At 64.7% G+C, this 15,250-nt stretch overlaps 3 protein-coding genes across 4 annotated transcripts in view; all 3 read right to left on the minus strand.

The window, feature by feature from the left end:
* Positions 1-2: 2 nt before the first annotated feature.
* APEH (acylaminoacyl-peptide hydrolase) lies at positions 3-4,263 on the minus strand. The gene is made up of 21 exons (XM_085235609.1): positions 3,933-4,263; positions 3,744-3,867; positions 3,580-3,661; positions 3,435-3,510; positions 3,181-3,320; positions 2,856-2,993; positions 2,690-2,781; positions 2,566-2,606; positions 2,377-2,498; positions 2,198-2,267; positions 2,020-2,114; positions 1,902-1,953; positions 1,734-1,822; positions 1,508-1,634; positions 1,345-1,422; positions 1,195-1,275; positions 1,028-1,116; positions 747-937; positions 566-668; positions 388-494; positions 3-312 (listed from the first exon to the last, which is right to left on the minus strand). Exons 1-21 carry the CDS (start codon positions 4,117-4,119, stop codon positions 183-185), a joined length of 2,214 nt encoding a protein of 737 aa, XP_085091735.1. The 5' UTR covers positions 4,120-4,263; the 3' UTR covers positions 3-182.
* Positions 4,264-4,298: 35 nt separating this feature from the next.
* On the minus strand, positions 4,299-8,618 carry LOC100548252 (acylamino-acid-releasing enzyme). The gene is made up of 22 exons (XM_085235606.1): positions 8,488-8,618; positions 7,929-8,058; positions 7,735-7,861; positions 7,559-7,658; positions 7,409-7,484; positions 7,175-7,341; positions 6,967-7,104; positions 6,794-6,885; positions 6,684-6,724; positions 6,489-6,610; positions 6,313-6,373; positions 6,139-6,236; positions 6,011-6,062; positions 5,855-5,943; positions 5,643-5,781; positions 5,489-5,572; positions 5,329-5,409; positions 5,155-5,243; positions 4,867-5,057; positions 4,697-4,799; positions 4,518-4,624; positions 4,299-4,452 (listed from the first exon to the last, which is right to left on the minus strand). Exons 1-22 carry the CDS (start codon positions 8,497-8,499, stop codon positions 4,347-4,349), a joined length of 2,205 nt encoding a protein of 734 aa, XP_085091732.1. The 5' UTR covers positions 8,500-8,618; the 3' UTR covers positions 4,299-4,346.
* A 116-nt stretch (positions 8,619-8,734) lies between these two features.
* The window catches only part of BSN (bassoon presynaptic cytomatrix protein), a 57,601-nt gene continuing 51,085 nt past the window's right edge, over positions 8,735-15,250 (minus strand). The window contains exons 6-12 of one of the 2 annotated variants that reach the window (XM_085235604.1): positions 12,554-14,648; positions 11,529-12,241; positions 11,167-11,260; positions 10,922-11,062; positions 10,673-10,725; positions 10,506-10,601; positions 8,735-10,363 (exon numbers count right to left, since the gene is read on the minus strand). In XM_085235604.1, the coding sequence (XP_085091730.1) occupies positions 10,685-10,725; positions 10,922-11,062; positions 11,167-11,260; positions 11,529-12,241; positions 12,554-14,648 (3,084 nt within the window). In that variant the 3' untranslated portion in view covers positions 8,735-10,363; positions 10,506-10,601; positions 10,673-10,684. Of the gene's footprint in view, positions 10,364-10,505; positions 10,726-10,921; positions 11,063-11,166; positions 11,261-11,528; positions 12,242-12,553; positions 14,649-15,250 lie in introns of both variants that reach the window. The other variant, XM_085235605.1, reaches the window with a different exon arrangement.

Here is a 15,250-nt window from a genome sequence, read left to right on the forward strand (position 1 = left end):
TGTGTGTGCATCTCAGTGTGGCCAAGATACGGGGGACATCACACATTTATTTAGAGCCAAATCCAAATCTCCATCCCCATCCTGCACCTTTGCTGTGCTCAATTCATCCTCCTTCAGTTCTGACCATCTCCAGGATCTGTGGTCACCCTGAGGCCAGCACAGCCGTGGGGCCACCGTGAGCTTTAGGGGCTGTGCTGTTCCACTGGGAGCGGCCCCAAGTGCTGGAGGAGCCAGCGGGCGCAGTTCCCAAAAACATCGGCTTCCGTCTCCACGCCAGTCAGTGCATGGCCGCCATCAGGGTACCACAACAGCCTGCAGGGCAGGAGATGCTTAGCCAGCACCGCAGGGTTCCATGCCCACTTAACCACAGCTCCACGCTGCACTCACCGGGTTGGCACCCCGCAGGCCCGCAGCACTCGGTACAGCTCCAGCGCCTGCGTGGGGCTGACACGCCAGTCCCGGGCACCCACACATAGCAGCACTGGTGCCCGCACCTGTGACACAGGTGGTGGTGAGCACCTGGTTCCTGCTCCTGCACCCCTGCACCCATCCCACCGCACCATACCTGGGCTGCCTGGATGATGGGTGAGCGCTGCAGCATGACAACCAGGTCCTCCACGCTGGGCACCCGCTGGAAGGAGTAGGGCAGCCCCAGGGATGTGTAGCGCCTGCGGGAGGGAGGCAGTGGTGGGTGACATGGCACAGCGTGGTGCGGGATGGCACGGAGTGGGATGGGTAGCTCTCACCAGTCAGGGATGTCAGATGTGCCCAGCAGTGCAGGAAGGTTGGAGACAGGGTTGCGCAGGGCGCACGCCCGGTAGCGCTTGGGCTGGCGGGTGAGGAGGTGGAGGGCAATGAAGGCTCCGTGGGAGCCGGCCAGCAGTGCCACGCGGTGTGGGTCGAGAGGCTCAAAGCGCAGCGCCTGCTCCACTGCCAGCTGTGGGCATGGGCAGCCCACCATCAGCACCCCACCATCAGCACCCCACCATCAGCACCCCACCATCAGCATCTGTTTGTTGCTCCTCACCTCTGTGTCAGCCACGTCCTGCTCACCCACACGAGACTGCAGGCATTCAATGCTTGCCTGCCCAAAGCCCAGTGAGCCACGGTAATTCACTGCAGAGATGAGGATGGTGGAGGCCACATCCCGGTGTGGCACCGGAGACACGCGGCACCGAAGTCCCCATCACTCACCCAGCAGCACGGCGAAGCCCAGCCGGCACAGTGCAGCCATGCTTGGGCGCCAGCGGGCATCAAAGACGGCGTGGGGGCCACCTGGGCACAGAGGGGATGTTACCTGAGTGCCACCAGCACCATCAGGATGTCCCCCTGCCCCTCACTCACCATGGGGACACACAATGAGGGGATACGGAGTGGTGCCACCTGTTGGGCTCAGCAGCAGGGCCTCGAAGGTCTGGGGACCTGCACCGCGGAGGGACCCCACTCAGCACCCAGTGCCATGGACAACCCTGTGCACCCAGACACTGCGGGGCCCCCACGTGCTCACTGTGAGGAGCAGAGTTCTGCTGGACTGTCAGCGTTTTCCAGGTGATGCCAGGAACTGGTGGGGTGTCCTCCACCGGCACCCAACGCAGGGGCAGCTCCTGGCCCAACGGTGGCAGCTCCGCCATCACCTGGGGACAGGCAGCAGGTGGCTCCAGGGTACCCCTATTCCATAGCAGGGTATCACCAGCACCTCGCACGGTGCCAGTACTGCACGGTGCTCTGCTCACCAGGCTGGGTGGGCGGTGTGGAGCCGAGCAGGTGGCCACCAGCAGGTCCCACTGGATGGTCAGCAGCTCCCAGTACCCCTCGGGTGACCCTGGGGACAGCAGCATGCTCACAATTCCCAATGCTCATCTTGCTCACCAAAGCGAGGTGAGCAGCCGGGTGCCACGTACCAGCAGTGAGGTTGGTGATGGTGGCCGTCTCTGTGTCCACCAGCAGCAGGTCCTGTGTGGGGACAGTGTCACACGGGGGCTGTGCCATGGCCGTGCCCTGTCCCCACGCCCAGCTCACCGTGCGGCTCCGCTGTGGGGTGCACAGCAGTGCCCGCCGGCTGTCAGCTGCCCAGCACTGCGGCGGCAGCGCATCGGTGTAGATTCCAGTGAAGGCTGTGAGCGGGGCAGAGCGTTGAGGAGTTGGGGTGGTGGCACTCAGTGTGATGGTCCGATCCCCCAGCAGCACCCGGCCTTACAGCTCTCACTGCCCGTGGGCTCTTGCACCACATCGAGCACCGTCACCGTCTGCCGCGTCTGCCAGGTGAGCTGGAGGGAGCGAAGGGGAAACTGAGGTACAGGGATTCGGGGATCAAAAGGGACTTTGGGGACCTGCCCGGTGTGGGATGGGTGGCCCAGCGTGCAGGATCCTGCTCACCAGGCACAGCTGCAGACACTGCCGGTGGGGCCCTCCCACGGCCCCTTCCAAGTAGAGCAGGCGCTGACCGTCCGGGCTCAGCCGGGGTGAGAAGGAGGCGCGGTTAGGGGCAGACAGCAGCTCTGCGGGCAGCGGGTCAGTGCCTGGGGACAGCAGGGAGCCCACGGTCCTCTGTGTCCCAGTGCTCACCGCAGTGCCCGCTGGCCAGCTCCAGGTGGAAAATGCCCGACCTGGGGAGGAGGAACGCTTGGGTCAGAGCTCCATGGCTGCGCCGTGCAGGCAGTGGGTGAGCATTGGAGGCACTGCGGCTCACCTCCTGTTGGAGCAGGCGCTCAGCCCCAGGTGGAAGGGCTCGTGCCACCAGCCCACAAATACCACACCAGTGTCACCTGGGGACCACAATGCCTGTGGGACAGCCAGGCTCAGGTCTGGGCCTCAGCCTGATCCCACAGCTGCCCCACCTACCTCCCAGTACCGACCTGGCCAGGGGACACGTGCTCAGGGACACTTTCCAGCACTGAGACACTGCTGCTCTTGATATCCAGTACGCAGAGCACGGGGACACTGCGGGTGCTCAGCTTCTCTCCCCAGCCCTCGTGGTACACGAACTGCTCGCCCTGCAGCACGCTCACAGGGAGCACGGCACGCTCAGTGTGCACGTGGCACACTCACTGCTCACATGGCACACTCACAGGAATCAAGGCACGCTCACCATTTGTGGGGCACGCTCACAGGCACATGGCATACTCACGGGGCACATGGCACGCTCGCCACGTGCAGGATATACTCACACTCACCACCCACCTCCTCATCCTCATCCTCTGCTGGCCTGGCTGTCCCTGGCTCACGCCCGGGGCCGGCTGCAGGTAGCGTGGGCCGGCTCCTCTCAGCCACATAGAGCAGCTGCGTCTCCAAACGGGACCAGGCCAGGCAGGCAAAGGGCCCTGGCACAGGCACAGGCTGCCAAAGCGCTCCGCGGTGCGGGAGCAGCCGGGCACCGGGCACTGCGGTGTGCCACCCTCACCTGTGCGGCGGAGGATTTGGGGAGGGGTCCTTACCCTCTGTGTAGACCTCCCCGTGCTTCCCCAGCGCTGTCAGGTCCACGCTGTGGCTGCGCCCGCTGCCATCCCACACCTGGGTGAAGCAGGTTCACCAGGCGCACCGTGCCCACAGCACCCAGCTCCCCGGCACGGCCCGCGTTACCTCCAGCAGCTCGTGGCCCTGCGGCGGGCAGCGGACAAGCACGGCACGGCGCCGTCCCGAGGGTGAATCCTGGCCGAGCAGCCTGCGAGCGGTACGGAGCTGAGGAGGGCGCAGAACGCAGCGCGCCGCACCTCCCCGTCCCGCAGGCTGCCCGTGAGCCGTACCGCTTGTGGATCTCCGTGCTGAGCGCAGCCCGGCTGACGGCGAGGCCGCGCTCCGTGCGCCGAACGCTGTAGTGGCGGCTGAAGCGCAGGAGCCGCCGGCGGGGCAGGTCGGGCTGGCTGCACTCTGCAGGACGGGGATGTCAGCACCAGGCCGGGCGCAGCGCGGTGGGGCCGCGGGGCCTGACTCACCGGTGTGCAGCAGGAAGGCCCGTCCCTGTCCCTGTCCCTGTCCCCGTCCCCCCGCGGTGGCCCCCAGCGCGGCGCAGCTGATGGCAGGGAAGCGGCTCAGCTCCCTGTAGCAGGCACCAGGGCCGCTCCGCTGCCCCTCTGCCGGTTGCCCCCGGCTCCCTGAGCCCCGCTGCGTCCCCGAGGCCATGGGGCCGCTCCGCGCTCAGCCGGCTGTGGCTCAGCGTGGGCGGGGTGCCAGGGTGCGCGAGCAGCCCGCCGGGGCCGGAGCCAGGAAGGGTGCTGGGAGCTGGCAGCAGGCTCTGCCCACCCTCCGCCTGCGGTCACGAGCCCCGGGGGCACCGGAGGCCACAGAACCACGGCACACAGTCCCGGTGCTCAACAACGTTTATTGGGGGGTGGTGGTGCCGGAGGCTCTCAGCCCTGCAGGTGCTGGAGCAGCCACAGCACAATGTTCATGAAGCCGTCGGCTTCGGCCTCGACGCCGGCCAGCGCGTGGTTGTTCTTGGGGTACCAGAGCAACCTGCGGGGAGAGAGGGCTCGGTGCTGGGCCCACAGCCCGTGTCCCAGCGCCTGCATCCCACTCACCGTGTGGGCACGCCGCGGGCCTTCAGGGCGCGGTAATACTCCAGCCCCTGCGCGGGGGGAACGCGCTTGTCGTCCTCCCCCAGCATCAGCAGTACGGGCGTGCGGACCTGCAGGAAGGGCACGGACTCAGCTGCAGCGCTGCAGGCCGGTACAGGGGATGGGACGGGACAGGAATGTACCTGATTGATGTAGGATATGGGTGACTTCTGCAGCATCACTGTCAAGTGGGCCGGGTCTGGGAGGTTATTGGGCACGTAGGGTACTCCCATCTCCGTCAGGCACCTGTGGGTGAGAGGCAGGGGGACATGCAGTGCCAGGGCTGAGGGAAGCAGGGGGCCGCAGCACTCACCAGTCAGGAATGTCAGTGATGGTGAGCATGGAGGCAATGTTCACCACGGGGTTGCGGACCACGCAGGCACGGTAGGTATCGGGGAACTGCCCGATGAGGTGGCATGCCAGGAAGCCCCCGTGTGAGCCACCCACCAGGGCCACTCGGCTGGCATCCAGCTGCTCCTCCTGCAGCACTTGCTCCACACAGAGCTGTGAGCATCAGGGACAGTTGTTGAAGTGGGGACGTGACTGTGTCCAGGTTTCTGACCCAGAACACCCACAGGATGATAGGACACACGCATCCTACCTGCACATCCCGCACATCCTGCGTGCCCACATTGCCTGGCAGGGAGTTCACGCTGTCCTGGCCAAAGCCCAGCGAGCCACGATAATTCACTGGGAGAAAAGGTGTCAGAGCCTCCTGCTGCAGAACCCCACGGGTACTGTGAAGGTGTTGTGCCCCATCTGCCCCAACACTCACCCAGAAGCACAGCAAAGCCCAGGCGGCACAGCGTGGCTGGGTACAGCATCCACCCAGCAGAGAAAACAGTGTGGGGTCCCCCTGCGGGGCAGAGGTAGTGGGAGTGACACTGGGGGCTGGGGCTGGCGCTGGGGAGTGGGGGGAGGGGGCGAGCTCTCACCGTGGGGCATCACAACCAGAGGGGGCTTCTGGACAGTGGGACCCTCACTTGGGCGCAGCAGGATGGCATCAAAGTCCAGCCCCTCTGTGAGGATGGCGTAAGCAATCAAGGCTCAGTGGGGATGAGCGACAGCCACGCTGCCCCCAGCACTCACCATACTGGGGGTTTTCCTGATCCGGGGGGGGTTTCAGGGTGCGGATGCCCCAATTGATGCCAGGCACTGGGGGTGCATTTTGCAGGCATATCCACTTTATCTGAGCCTCCTGGCCCACACCAGGCAGGACAGCCACTTGCTGCATGGGGAGAAGTGTCAGCACCAGCACCCAGAGGGGCAGGGGGGCACTGGGGACAGGGATGTCACCATACCAATGTTGCGGGGCAGCTTGGGGTGGAGAACTGGGCCACCAAGAGATCCCGGTCAATGGTGAGGACAGACCAGCTCCCTTGGGGTGCATCTGGGGAGGACAGAGACGGTCAGAGCTGCGGGCCAACATGCCCCAACCCTGGCACCATGGCACTCACCAGCTGTCAGTGAGGTTGTGCTGCCTGTCTGCGTGTCCACCACAAACACATCCTGAGGGCAGGAGGGCAAAGTCCAGCTCGGCACCAGAACAACTGCTCTGTGTGCCCCCAGGCCCTGCAGTCCTTACCTGCTGGCTGCGCTGGGATGTGTCCAGCACGAGCCGACGGCTGTCGGCTGCCCAGCACAGCCTTGGCAGAGTGGTGCAGTAGATCCCAGGGAAGGCACCTGTAATGAGAGTATTGGTGCTCAACACCTCACCCTGCCCCGTGCCCCAAGACCTGCTCCATAGAACTACACTCACCCCATACTTGCCGTGGCACAGCCTCCAGCACAGTGCAGGTCTGCTTGGTACGCCAGTTGTACTGTGGGAGACACGGGGTGAGAGGCTGTGTCAGGTGCACTGGGTCTCAGACAGTCCGCTAAGGTAGGGGTACAGCACCAGCCCCCCCAGGTGGGTGGGGGAGCAGAGCCGCTCACCATGCGGAGGCGGCTGCACTGCTGGTGGGGGCCCAGCACCCTGTTTTCCAGGTAGGCAATGTGGCAGCAGTCAGGGCTGAGTCGCGGGGACCACAAGGCCCCAGTGTCCTCAGAGAGCAGCTCTGCAAGGTCACAAGGGGGTGGTGAGGGGCTGCACGGTGCTCAGCACTGCAGGTGTGAGGGTGAGCTGCTCACCGCATTTCCCACCGGTCAGGTCCACGTAGAAGAGCGCTGAGCTGCCGGGAGAGAGGGGCTGTCACCACAGGGCTGGGGTCCTCAGGGTGGTGGGGACCAGGGGGACTCACCGGCGGTTGGTGCAGTGCCGCAGCCCCAAGCGGAAGGGCTCGTGCCACCAGCCCACAAACACCACACCAGTGTCATCTGGGGACCAGAAGGCCTGTGAGCAGTGGACCGCATGGCTCAGTAATAGAGTCTCCCGTTGTCCACCACCTCCCGCGTCCCCTTTCCCCATCCTGACCTGTCCAGGGGACACGTGTTTGGGGACACCCTCCAGCACTGAGATGCTGCTGCCCTCGATGTCCAGCACGCAGAGCACAGGGACGCTGCGGGTGCTCAGTGTCTCCCCCCAGTCCTCATAGTACACGAACTGCTCGCCCTGTGGCACAGCCCCATTAGTGCCAGCTCCGGGGTGGAGGGACATCACCCCGGGGGTGGTGGGGACCCACCTTGATGGGTGCATCTGTCTTCTTGGGGCACTCCAGCTCCTCATCAGCAGAGCCATCCAGCTCGGGTGCTTTGGTCTGGAAGAAGGACTCAGCCTTGGGACGCTTCTTCTCCGCCACATACAGCAGGTGGGTCTCTGAGTGCGACCAGGCCAGGCAGCCAAACTGGTCTGTGGGGAGAGGTCTGGCACAAACTGTCCTGTCCCCAGCATCCCCCAGGGCCATCCCGTCCCTCACCGTCATCATAGACGCTGCCATGCTTGTCCAGCGCCGTCAGGTCGATGCTTTTCACCTTGAGGTTCTGATACCACACCTGGGAGCAGAGGGGCAGAGGGAGCACAGCTTGCCAGCCCCTTCCTTTCTGTAACCCTCTGGCCCCTCACTCACCTCCAGGAACTGCTTCTCTTTCTCCTTTTCCTTCTCCTTGCCGGCAACCTTGAGCAGGACAGCCTTCAATGCTCCACTGGGGGACTCGCAGCTCAGCAGCCTGTGAGAAAGCTGTTCATCAGCCCCGTGCTGCCAGGGACGTGGGGACATGGGGTGGTGGGGACATGAGGACCCACTCATTACTGATCTCACAGCAGGCACCGCCAGGCCCTGCATAGACGATGGAGGCCCCGTCGTGGAAGAGCAGGTACTGCCGGCAGAACTTGATGCTCTTGGCCTGCACCAGGTCCCGCTGCGACCACTCTGCAGGGATGAGGGTGAGGAGAAGCAACAGCCCCTCTGCCCGCCTCGCCCAGTGCCCACCCCATACCGGTGTACAGGCTGCAGTACTTGCCCCCGTACTGCGTGGTGACGTCGGGGCCCAGGCAGGCGGTGCTGATCCCAGGGTTCTGGCTCAGCTCCCGGTACAGCGCTGCAGCCTCCTCAGCGCTGGGCAGCACCTGCGGGAGCACGAGGGGGGGGGGAAAGGGCAGGCCGGGAGAGGCTTCTATGGGGGCACTTAGCTCTTAGCAAGGAATAAGGGGACACGGGAGGAATTACAAAGGCTAGGGGGGGTTCTGTCAGGGAACCAAGGCAGTGGGAGGCTGTGACTGGGGTACCAGGACCACAGGGGTGCTGCTGAGTGGTACCAGGCCATGGGGGGAGGGGGCTGCTGAGTGGTACCAGGCCATGGCGGGGGTAGGAGTCCCAGGCGTCAGGACAGGAAAGCCCCGCGGCGGCGGCTGTGGGGTACGGGGACACGCGGGGAAGGGCAGAATCGGGTTGAGAGGGAAGCACCGCTCGGGGGGAAGGTTATGGAGGGCGGGGTCCCGGGGCAGTGACGTCACCGCCCCCCCAGCCCCCACCCCGTCCCCCTCACAGCCCCTCACCGGCGGCTCCATGTCGCTGCGGCGGGCGGACGCAGCGCCGAGCGCCGGCGCATCCGGGGCGGTGGGCGGGGCCGCCTTCCATTGGCTGCGGCGCTCTGGACTCGGCCGCGCTACGGCGCCCCCTCGCGGGCGCGGCCGGAACAGCTACCGCGATACCTCCGGGCGGGACCCGAAACACGGAGCGGGTTGGAAGCGCTGCTCCCGGCCATCCCCGGGATGCACGAAGGCACGAGGCGGAGGCGGCGTGTGGTTTATATCAAGTCCTTTTATTTTGTTCCCACAGAAATACCTGGGTGGGGGCAGCTTCTGTACGGAGTCACGACACAGCGCGGCACGGGGGGTTACTACGGGTCTCACGGAGCACAGCAGACACGCACACCGTCACAATGGTCAGAGGGAGGGCGCCGGCATTGCACTTACCGCTGTAAACTTCTCCTGGGGCGCAGCGGGACCCCGCGTGCAGCCGCGCCCCGGCACCTATTTACAGCGCGAGGGGCGGCGGGGGCACACCCGGCAGCGGTGGGCACGGGGAGCCCACCCCGTAACCCCGGTGCACGCATCGCGGTCGGTATGGCGATGAACCGATGGAGGAGAGAGAGAGGAGAAAAAAAAAAAGAAGGGGGAAAAAAAAAAAAGAAAAAAAAAAAAGGAGTCCAGGCAAAAAACAGCAAGCACTGAAACGCGGTGAGACCGTGCAGAGAAGTAGCAAGCCATGCTCTACGACAGGACAGACGGTCACGGGCGCTATGGCTGCCCTTTGGCAAAGTGGCCTCCGTGGGTCAAACATGCCACGAATTGGAACTTCATACGCACAGGTGGTCGAGAGAGGAGTTACCCGGTTTGCAATGACACCCTTGCACGCGACGTCGGATTATCAGCTATGAACGGGTCTCGTTCCGGAGTCGTGTTATTTCGTTGCATAGAACATGGGACGGGCGCCGGCGGGGCACCGGGGCGAGCGAGGGCTGGGTACGTCTCCCAGTGCTGGGGGGAGCCCCGCCGGTCCGAGCGTGCCCACGCGGAATGGCTTCAGAAGGACTTGGATTGCACAGTAAGAGGAAGGATATCGGCGGAGGCGAAGCTCTCCTGGTCTTGTTCCATGGATTGTGCTCTTTTGTGGCCTCCTGCACTCTATTGCTTCTACAGACGACAGCCCAAGTGCTAACTCATCGCACAAAGCAAAAGGAGGAAGAGGATTTGGTAGAAAGTGAAATAAATTAAAAAAACGAACAAACAAACAAAACAACAAAATGAGCCCAAAGAAAAAAAAAAGAAAAAGAAAAAAAAAAAAAAAGATCCAGCCCCTCCCCTCCCCCCCTCCTGACTCCCCCTGCCCCTCCCGGTGCAGATGAGGTATACGAGAACTCAAAGTGGGATGATTAAGGCTGTTCTTCAAAGAAAAGGGGTGCCCGGTGGTGGGGCGCGCCGGCTGCGTGGCGAGGGCGAGCGCGGCCCTTCGGATGCTTCCCATGGCTTCGGGGCAGAGCCCTGCAGGGCCGCGTCGGCAAAGGCCAGCCCACGTCCGTGCCGCCCGGCAGAGTCCTATGGCCTCGTATTTCGGTAGTGAAACAGTGTTAGGTCCTAACGGGGCGTGCCAGCTCCTCGGGGGGAGCGGGCGGCAGTGCAGGGGACCGAGGGGCTGGTGGGGCGGAGGGAACGGGGAGCAGCCCTCAGCTCGCACGGAGGGGAAAAACCTATGAAGACACCAGAGCTGGGGTTCGGAGGGAGCAACTCTGTGTATAATCTTGAGAAAGGGCCGAGGGTCCGGGTGCAGCCCCTCGGCACGCGGGGCCCCCTACGCTGCGCCACGCCGGAGCTGCTCGCCGCCATCTGCCACAGGAGGTCCAGCACCCAGGGGTCACCCCGCTTTCAAAAGCTGGCAAGAGATAGAGAAGAGGGTCAGCCCACGTGGCCACATCCCCGCGGTGAGGGGACACCGCTATCTGGCCACACAGCCGGCCCCGTGGTGCGCCGGCTGCCAGCATGGAGCTCAGCCCAGCAGCCGAGGGGCCGCTCACCGTTATACCCAGAGTCAGCGCTGTGTGCTGAGGTCCCTGGCTTCTTCATAGGTTTTTCCGCTGCAACGACTCGATCTTCACTCGCTTCCCCAGCTCCTGCGGCAGGAGGGCATCAGGGCACGGCGGGCATGGAGCACTGGGCCGCGGCACCAGCACCATGCACTCACCTTTTGCCATTCTCACCAGAACGAAGTGAATTTCTTGCCGAAAGCCGACACCGCTGTGGGGAAGTGGGAGAGGCATGAGGACAGCCACATCCCACCACACCCTGTGCCCGCGGTCCCCAGGTCAAAGCCATCAGACTTTGACGCTTGCACATCCCCGGCTGTGGGAGCAGTGCATCCTGACAGACGCTTCCAGCCACCCCTGTGCCGCCCAACTCCATCTCACCGCAGGGACGTGGCGGCAGCCCTCACCTTCAGTCAGTTTGCCTGCTTGCTCAGCTGCCCCTCCCGGCAGGATTTTGGAGAAGACGCTTTCTCCCTCTGCCCCAGGCTGCCCCATGGCTGTGCCGGTGGGGCCACGTGTCCCAGCCGCCCTCGGACCAAGCTTGCTGTCTGCCGGGGGACAAACAAGGCGGCCGTCAGTAAAGGTGGGTCCCACGGGGTGACCCTCAGGCAGCCAGCACCGGGGCTCTGGTCGCTGACTGTCATGCACTGACCTGCTGCTCCTGGGGGCTGGGCTGCAGGTGCTCTCCCAGGCTGCTGCGGCACTTTCGCTGCGGGTTTGGCCGTGTCCGTCTGCTCTGATTTCAGCTGCAAGGCAGAAGATGCCTGTCAGCTCTTGCCCTCCTGGTGGGGATGGCAGAGCATCCTTCGGCACCGTCCCTTTGGGTGGGAGGTGGCGCGGGGCTCGCCAATGTCTGCACTTTGCTTCACAGGGACGACCCCAAAGTACAGTGGGAGCAAGACTCCACACCCCACGAGTCAGGGGCACAGGGACGTCCCCTCCCACGGGCACCTGGCGTGGCACATGCCCGGGTCCCCAGCCCTTCCCCAGCCACAGCAGCAGATGCGGGCTCACCTGCGGCGCTGGGTGTCCTCCTGGCTGTGCGTGCAGCGCGGCCGCCGCCTTCCCCACGGGCTGGCTCGTCCCCGGCTGCTGCTGCGCCGGCCGGGCCGCGGCGGGTCCCTGCGCCCTGGGCTGCGCCGCGCCCGCCGGCTGAGCGCCCTGCCGCGCCGCCGGCTGCTGCCGCGCCGGCTGCTGCCCCGCCTGCGGCTGCCTGCCCGCTGCCTGCTGCGCAGGGACCGAAGGCTCCGCCTTCTGCGCCGCGGAGGGCGTCCCGTGCGGCTGCGGAGCCTTGGGCGCCTTCTGGGGCTCGGCACCGTGGTGGCGGGACGGCGGCGCGTACTCAGAGGCGCCGGGGCCGTACGGTGCCGAGGCTCGGGGCTCTGGCTGCTGCGCCTTCTTGGCGGCGGCCGGCGTGGCGTGGCCGCGGGGCTCGTGGCGGCCGGACTCCCGCTGGTGCTGCTTGGCCGAGCGACGCGGCTGCTCGTCGTGGCGGGAGGAGGCGGCGTGGCGGCCGTAGTCGCCGTGGTGCCGGTGCTCGCGGTGCTGAGGATAGTCATCGTGCTGCCACGGGTCCTCGTCCGGTGGCTCGTCATAGTCGTGGTAGGTGTGCTTAGCCGGGGGTCTCTTCTGCGAGGAAGAGTGGCCGCCGTAGTGCCTTACCCTCTCTGACCGCGCTTCCCTGGGCTTATCAAACCAGTCTGTCTCCTCCTGACCCAAATGATAGGCTTCAGAAACCAAAAACAAACGACAGTCAATCTCTCGCTCCTCAGGCGGGAACGCAGCCCGGGCTGAAGCCATGCAATGAGGCAGGAGAAGGCAAGCAGCTCGTCACACACACAGGGGACAGCCCGCGCCGGCAGGGACGGGACGGGGCACCGCGCGAGCGCCGCCGGCCAACACCGAACACCCAGACAAGGACTGGAAAGGGGGGAGGAAGGCACGTGTCAAGCAAACTGAGGCCGTGAGTGTCTCTGCGGACGAGCATGCCCCGGGGAAGCGCCATGCTCTGGGTGCTCACCACCACGGGTAGCCGTTACCTTCGCTGTCCGAGACAACGCAATGGGAATCGTCCATGCCGTAGCCCTCCTCGTGCTTGTACAAGTGGTTCCTTGGCACGTCTTTGATGTGCTCTTGCACATCAGGCAACGAGTGGCTGGAGCAGAACTGGGAGCAGGGGTCCCCCGCTGACTGCGGAGGGACCACGGAGCGCGACCCCCCCACCGACTTGCCCAGGGGGCTGATGGGGCTCTCCTCCTCGGAGGGCTGCGTGCGGACCGGAGCCCGGCCCCGGCTCTGGCTCATGCCGAGGGAGGAGGGCTTGGAGCCGCCCTTCTGGGAGCGTTCCGCACCCTCCCGCTCGAAGGACTTGCTGCGTCCACCTGCGTCACGTCCGGAAGACTTCTCCAGCCCGTAGGTGGAGGAGCGGGTTCTGCCACTGCTGGAGTAGACCCGCTCCTCCTCATCCACCAGGTCCCGGCCGGACACGCCGTAGTACTTCTGCTGCTCATATACATTCTTCTTGAGGCCGTAGGTGATCTCATCCTGCAGCTTCTTGGCCCTGGAGGCCACATTGCTGCTGCTGACTGACGTTGTCACTGCGTAGGAGGCCAAGTCTGACTCGACGTCTTTGGCTTCTTCTATGGGGGAGAACTTTGAGATCTTCTGCTCCATGCCCTGCTTCCTGTGCTTGCTGCGCTTGGATGAGACAACGGCAGGTGCCAGGTTCTTGGATGAGTGCTTTGGCAGCGCCGTGCCAGAGCCGTGCTTGTCTGCCCGTGAGGAGTGCCGGTACTCACTATCCCCATAGTAGTAGGAGGAGCTCGCCGAGCTCCCCGACACCCTGCCGTTGCTCTCCCGGTGGTAGCTGTTCTTCCCACGATGGTCAGGGCCGTGGTGGTCGTAGATGTCCTCCTCGGATTCATCCTCTGCCTTGCTGTAGCAGCACGGCCGGCTGGGCCCCTCACCATCCAGCATCTCGCTCTTCTCTTTGCTGTGGCGGCCGTTGGCGCCTGTGCCCGCTGGCTCCGCTTTCTGCCCATCCACCACCGGGCTCTCCTTGGTGAGCTCGCTGATGTCCTCGATCATCACGTAGTTCCGGGGAATGTTCTGCTCCAGGCTGGTGTAGAGGGACTCAGAGGAGAAGCTGGTTGACGGGCCCTGCGTGATGCTGGTTCTGTCAGCCAGCCGGGCTTCGGGTGCCTTGTACTGCTCATAGCTGCTGCTCACTGCCGCCGCACCGAGGGTGACATCAGGGACAGCGGAGGAGCTGGTGGCCACACTTATGACCTCGTAGTTGGTGGGGATCTTCTGCTCCAGCTCAGCCAGCGAGGTCTGCCGTGGCTTCTGATGTGCGTCTGACGGGCTCTGGTAGAGCACAGGCTGCGCTGCGGGCACACCGGCTGTGCCGGCAAAGGTGCCCTGGGCTTGGTAGGGGTTTTGGGGCCGGAAGCCTGGCTGGTCAGGGGCACTCAGCTCTGGGTATGCGCTGCCAGGGGCGGGGAAGGCGGCGGGTGAGGCGAAGGCAGGCAGTGGGGCAGGTGGCAAGCCGTCCTGCGTGGTGCTAGCAGCGGGGAATTGGGGTGGTTGCGGGCGTGTGGCAGGGAAGGTGGGGGGCCCCGGTGGGGCTGCATAGGGGTATGCACCATAGGAGGCGGCGGTGAAGTCGGGGTACTGGGCAGCAGGCGCGGGGCGCAGCCCGGCACTGTCATAGGTGGCGAGGCGCAGGCTGTGCAGCTCGCTGTCGGACAGGTAGTCGCGGCGGTCAGCCAGGCTGCGCAAGTAGGGGTGGTCTCGCGTCCCTCGGTCCTTCAGCAGCGACTCCTTGCGCTGCGTGATGCCCAGCTCCAGGTACTTCAGCTTGGCGTCAATCTCCTTCTCCTCCTCGTCCAGCTCCGCCTGCTTCTTGCGCAGCTTGGTCGACTCGTGCTCCACCAGCTTCAGGTCGCGGTCCAGCTCCTTCAACAGGCTGGCCTTGGTGACCGGTGCTGCGGCAGGGGCCTTGGGGGCCAAGCTGCCCAGGTAGAGCTGTTGGGTGGCCGGGCTGCCCAGGGCCACGTGGGGCTCCTCGGGAGGTGGGCTGGGCAGTGTGCGCTTCACCTTGCGTGCCAGCGGGCTCGACTGCAGCGTGCCCACCTGCAAAGGCAAGCGGAGGCCGTCAGCGGTGCGGCTGGTGGACCCCAGCCCCCCAGGGTTGAGTGCCCCGCACATGTTCCCTCATGCCCCGTGTAAGCAGCATTTATGTAAAGGCACAATAAATAGGATGGAAGTAACAGGCAGGGCACTTTCTATGAATAATTACCAGGAATGGCAGCAAGCCAAGTGCCAGGCTGGCTGCGGGCATGCCAGCAGAGGAGCACTGCTAAGTGCTGCACAAGCCCCTGTGTGCTCTCCAGCAGGGCTGGGAAAATTGGCAGTGGGGCGACGGTGTGGGACCCGCTGAGCTGGGAGCTGTCACAGAGCTGTGTTCCCCCACTGCACCCTGCAAAGTGCAGGTCGTGTTTGGGGATGCTGGACAGTCCATCATCTGCCTACCTTCCTCCCCTTTGTATGGAGGGGTTTTGCCAGGTCGTGCCTCAGTTTCCCCACCTGCAAAATGGAGCTGTTTTGCGGATGGGAGTGTGAGCTGCTGCACCCCAAAACTGAGCTGTGCAGGAAAGGGAGGGCACTCGCTGTGGGATGTGAATATCCAGGGTCCTGCCATGGTCATGCTGTGCTGCTGTGCAGCACCAGGGCTT

The sequence above is a fragment of the Meleagris gallopavo genome, chromosome 14 (assembly GCF_905368555.1).
Source record: "Meleagris gallopavo chromosome 14, MGAL_WU_HG_1.1, whole genome shotgun sequence".
NCBI classification, from domain to species: domain Eukaryota; kingdom Metazoa; phylum Chordata; class Aves; order Galliformes; family Phasianidae; genus Meleagris; species Meleagris gallopavo.

Bases quoted from the DNA above. Each gene is read 5' to 3' on its own strand.
- APEH (XM_085235609.1), bottom strand. From the start codon at position 4,119: ATGGCCTCGGGGACGCAGCGGGGCTCAGGGAGCCGGGGGCAACCGGCA. The intron at 3,868-3,932 runs GTGAGTCAGGCC...CCCGTCCTGCAG, and splicing joins GGCCTTCCTGCTGCACACCG to AGTGCAGCCAGCCCGACCTG. The intron at 313-387 runs GTGAGTGCAGCG...CCTGCCCTGCAG, and splicing joins GCCTGCGGGGTGCCAACCCG to GCTGTTGTGGTACCCTGATG.
- LOC100548252 (XM_085235606.1), bottom strand. The intron at 7,862-7,928 runs GTATGGGGTGGG...TCATCCCTGCAG, and splicing joins GTACTGCAGCCTGTACACCG to AGTGGTCGCAGCGGGACCTG. The intron at 5,058-5,154 runs GTAGGATGCGTG...TGATGCTCACAG, and splicing joins AGGATGTGCGGGATGTGCAG to CTCTGTGTGGAGCAAGTGCT.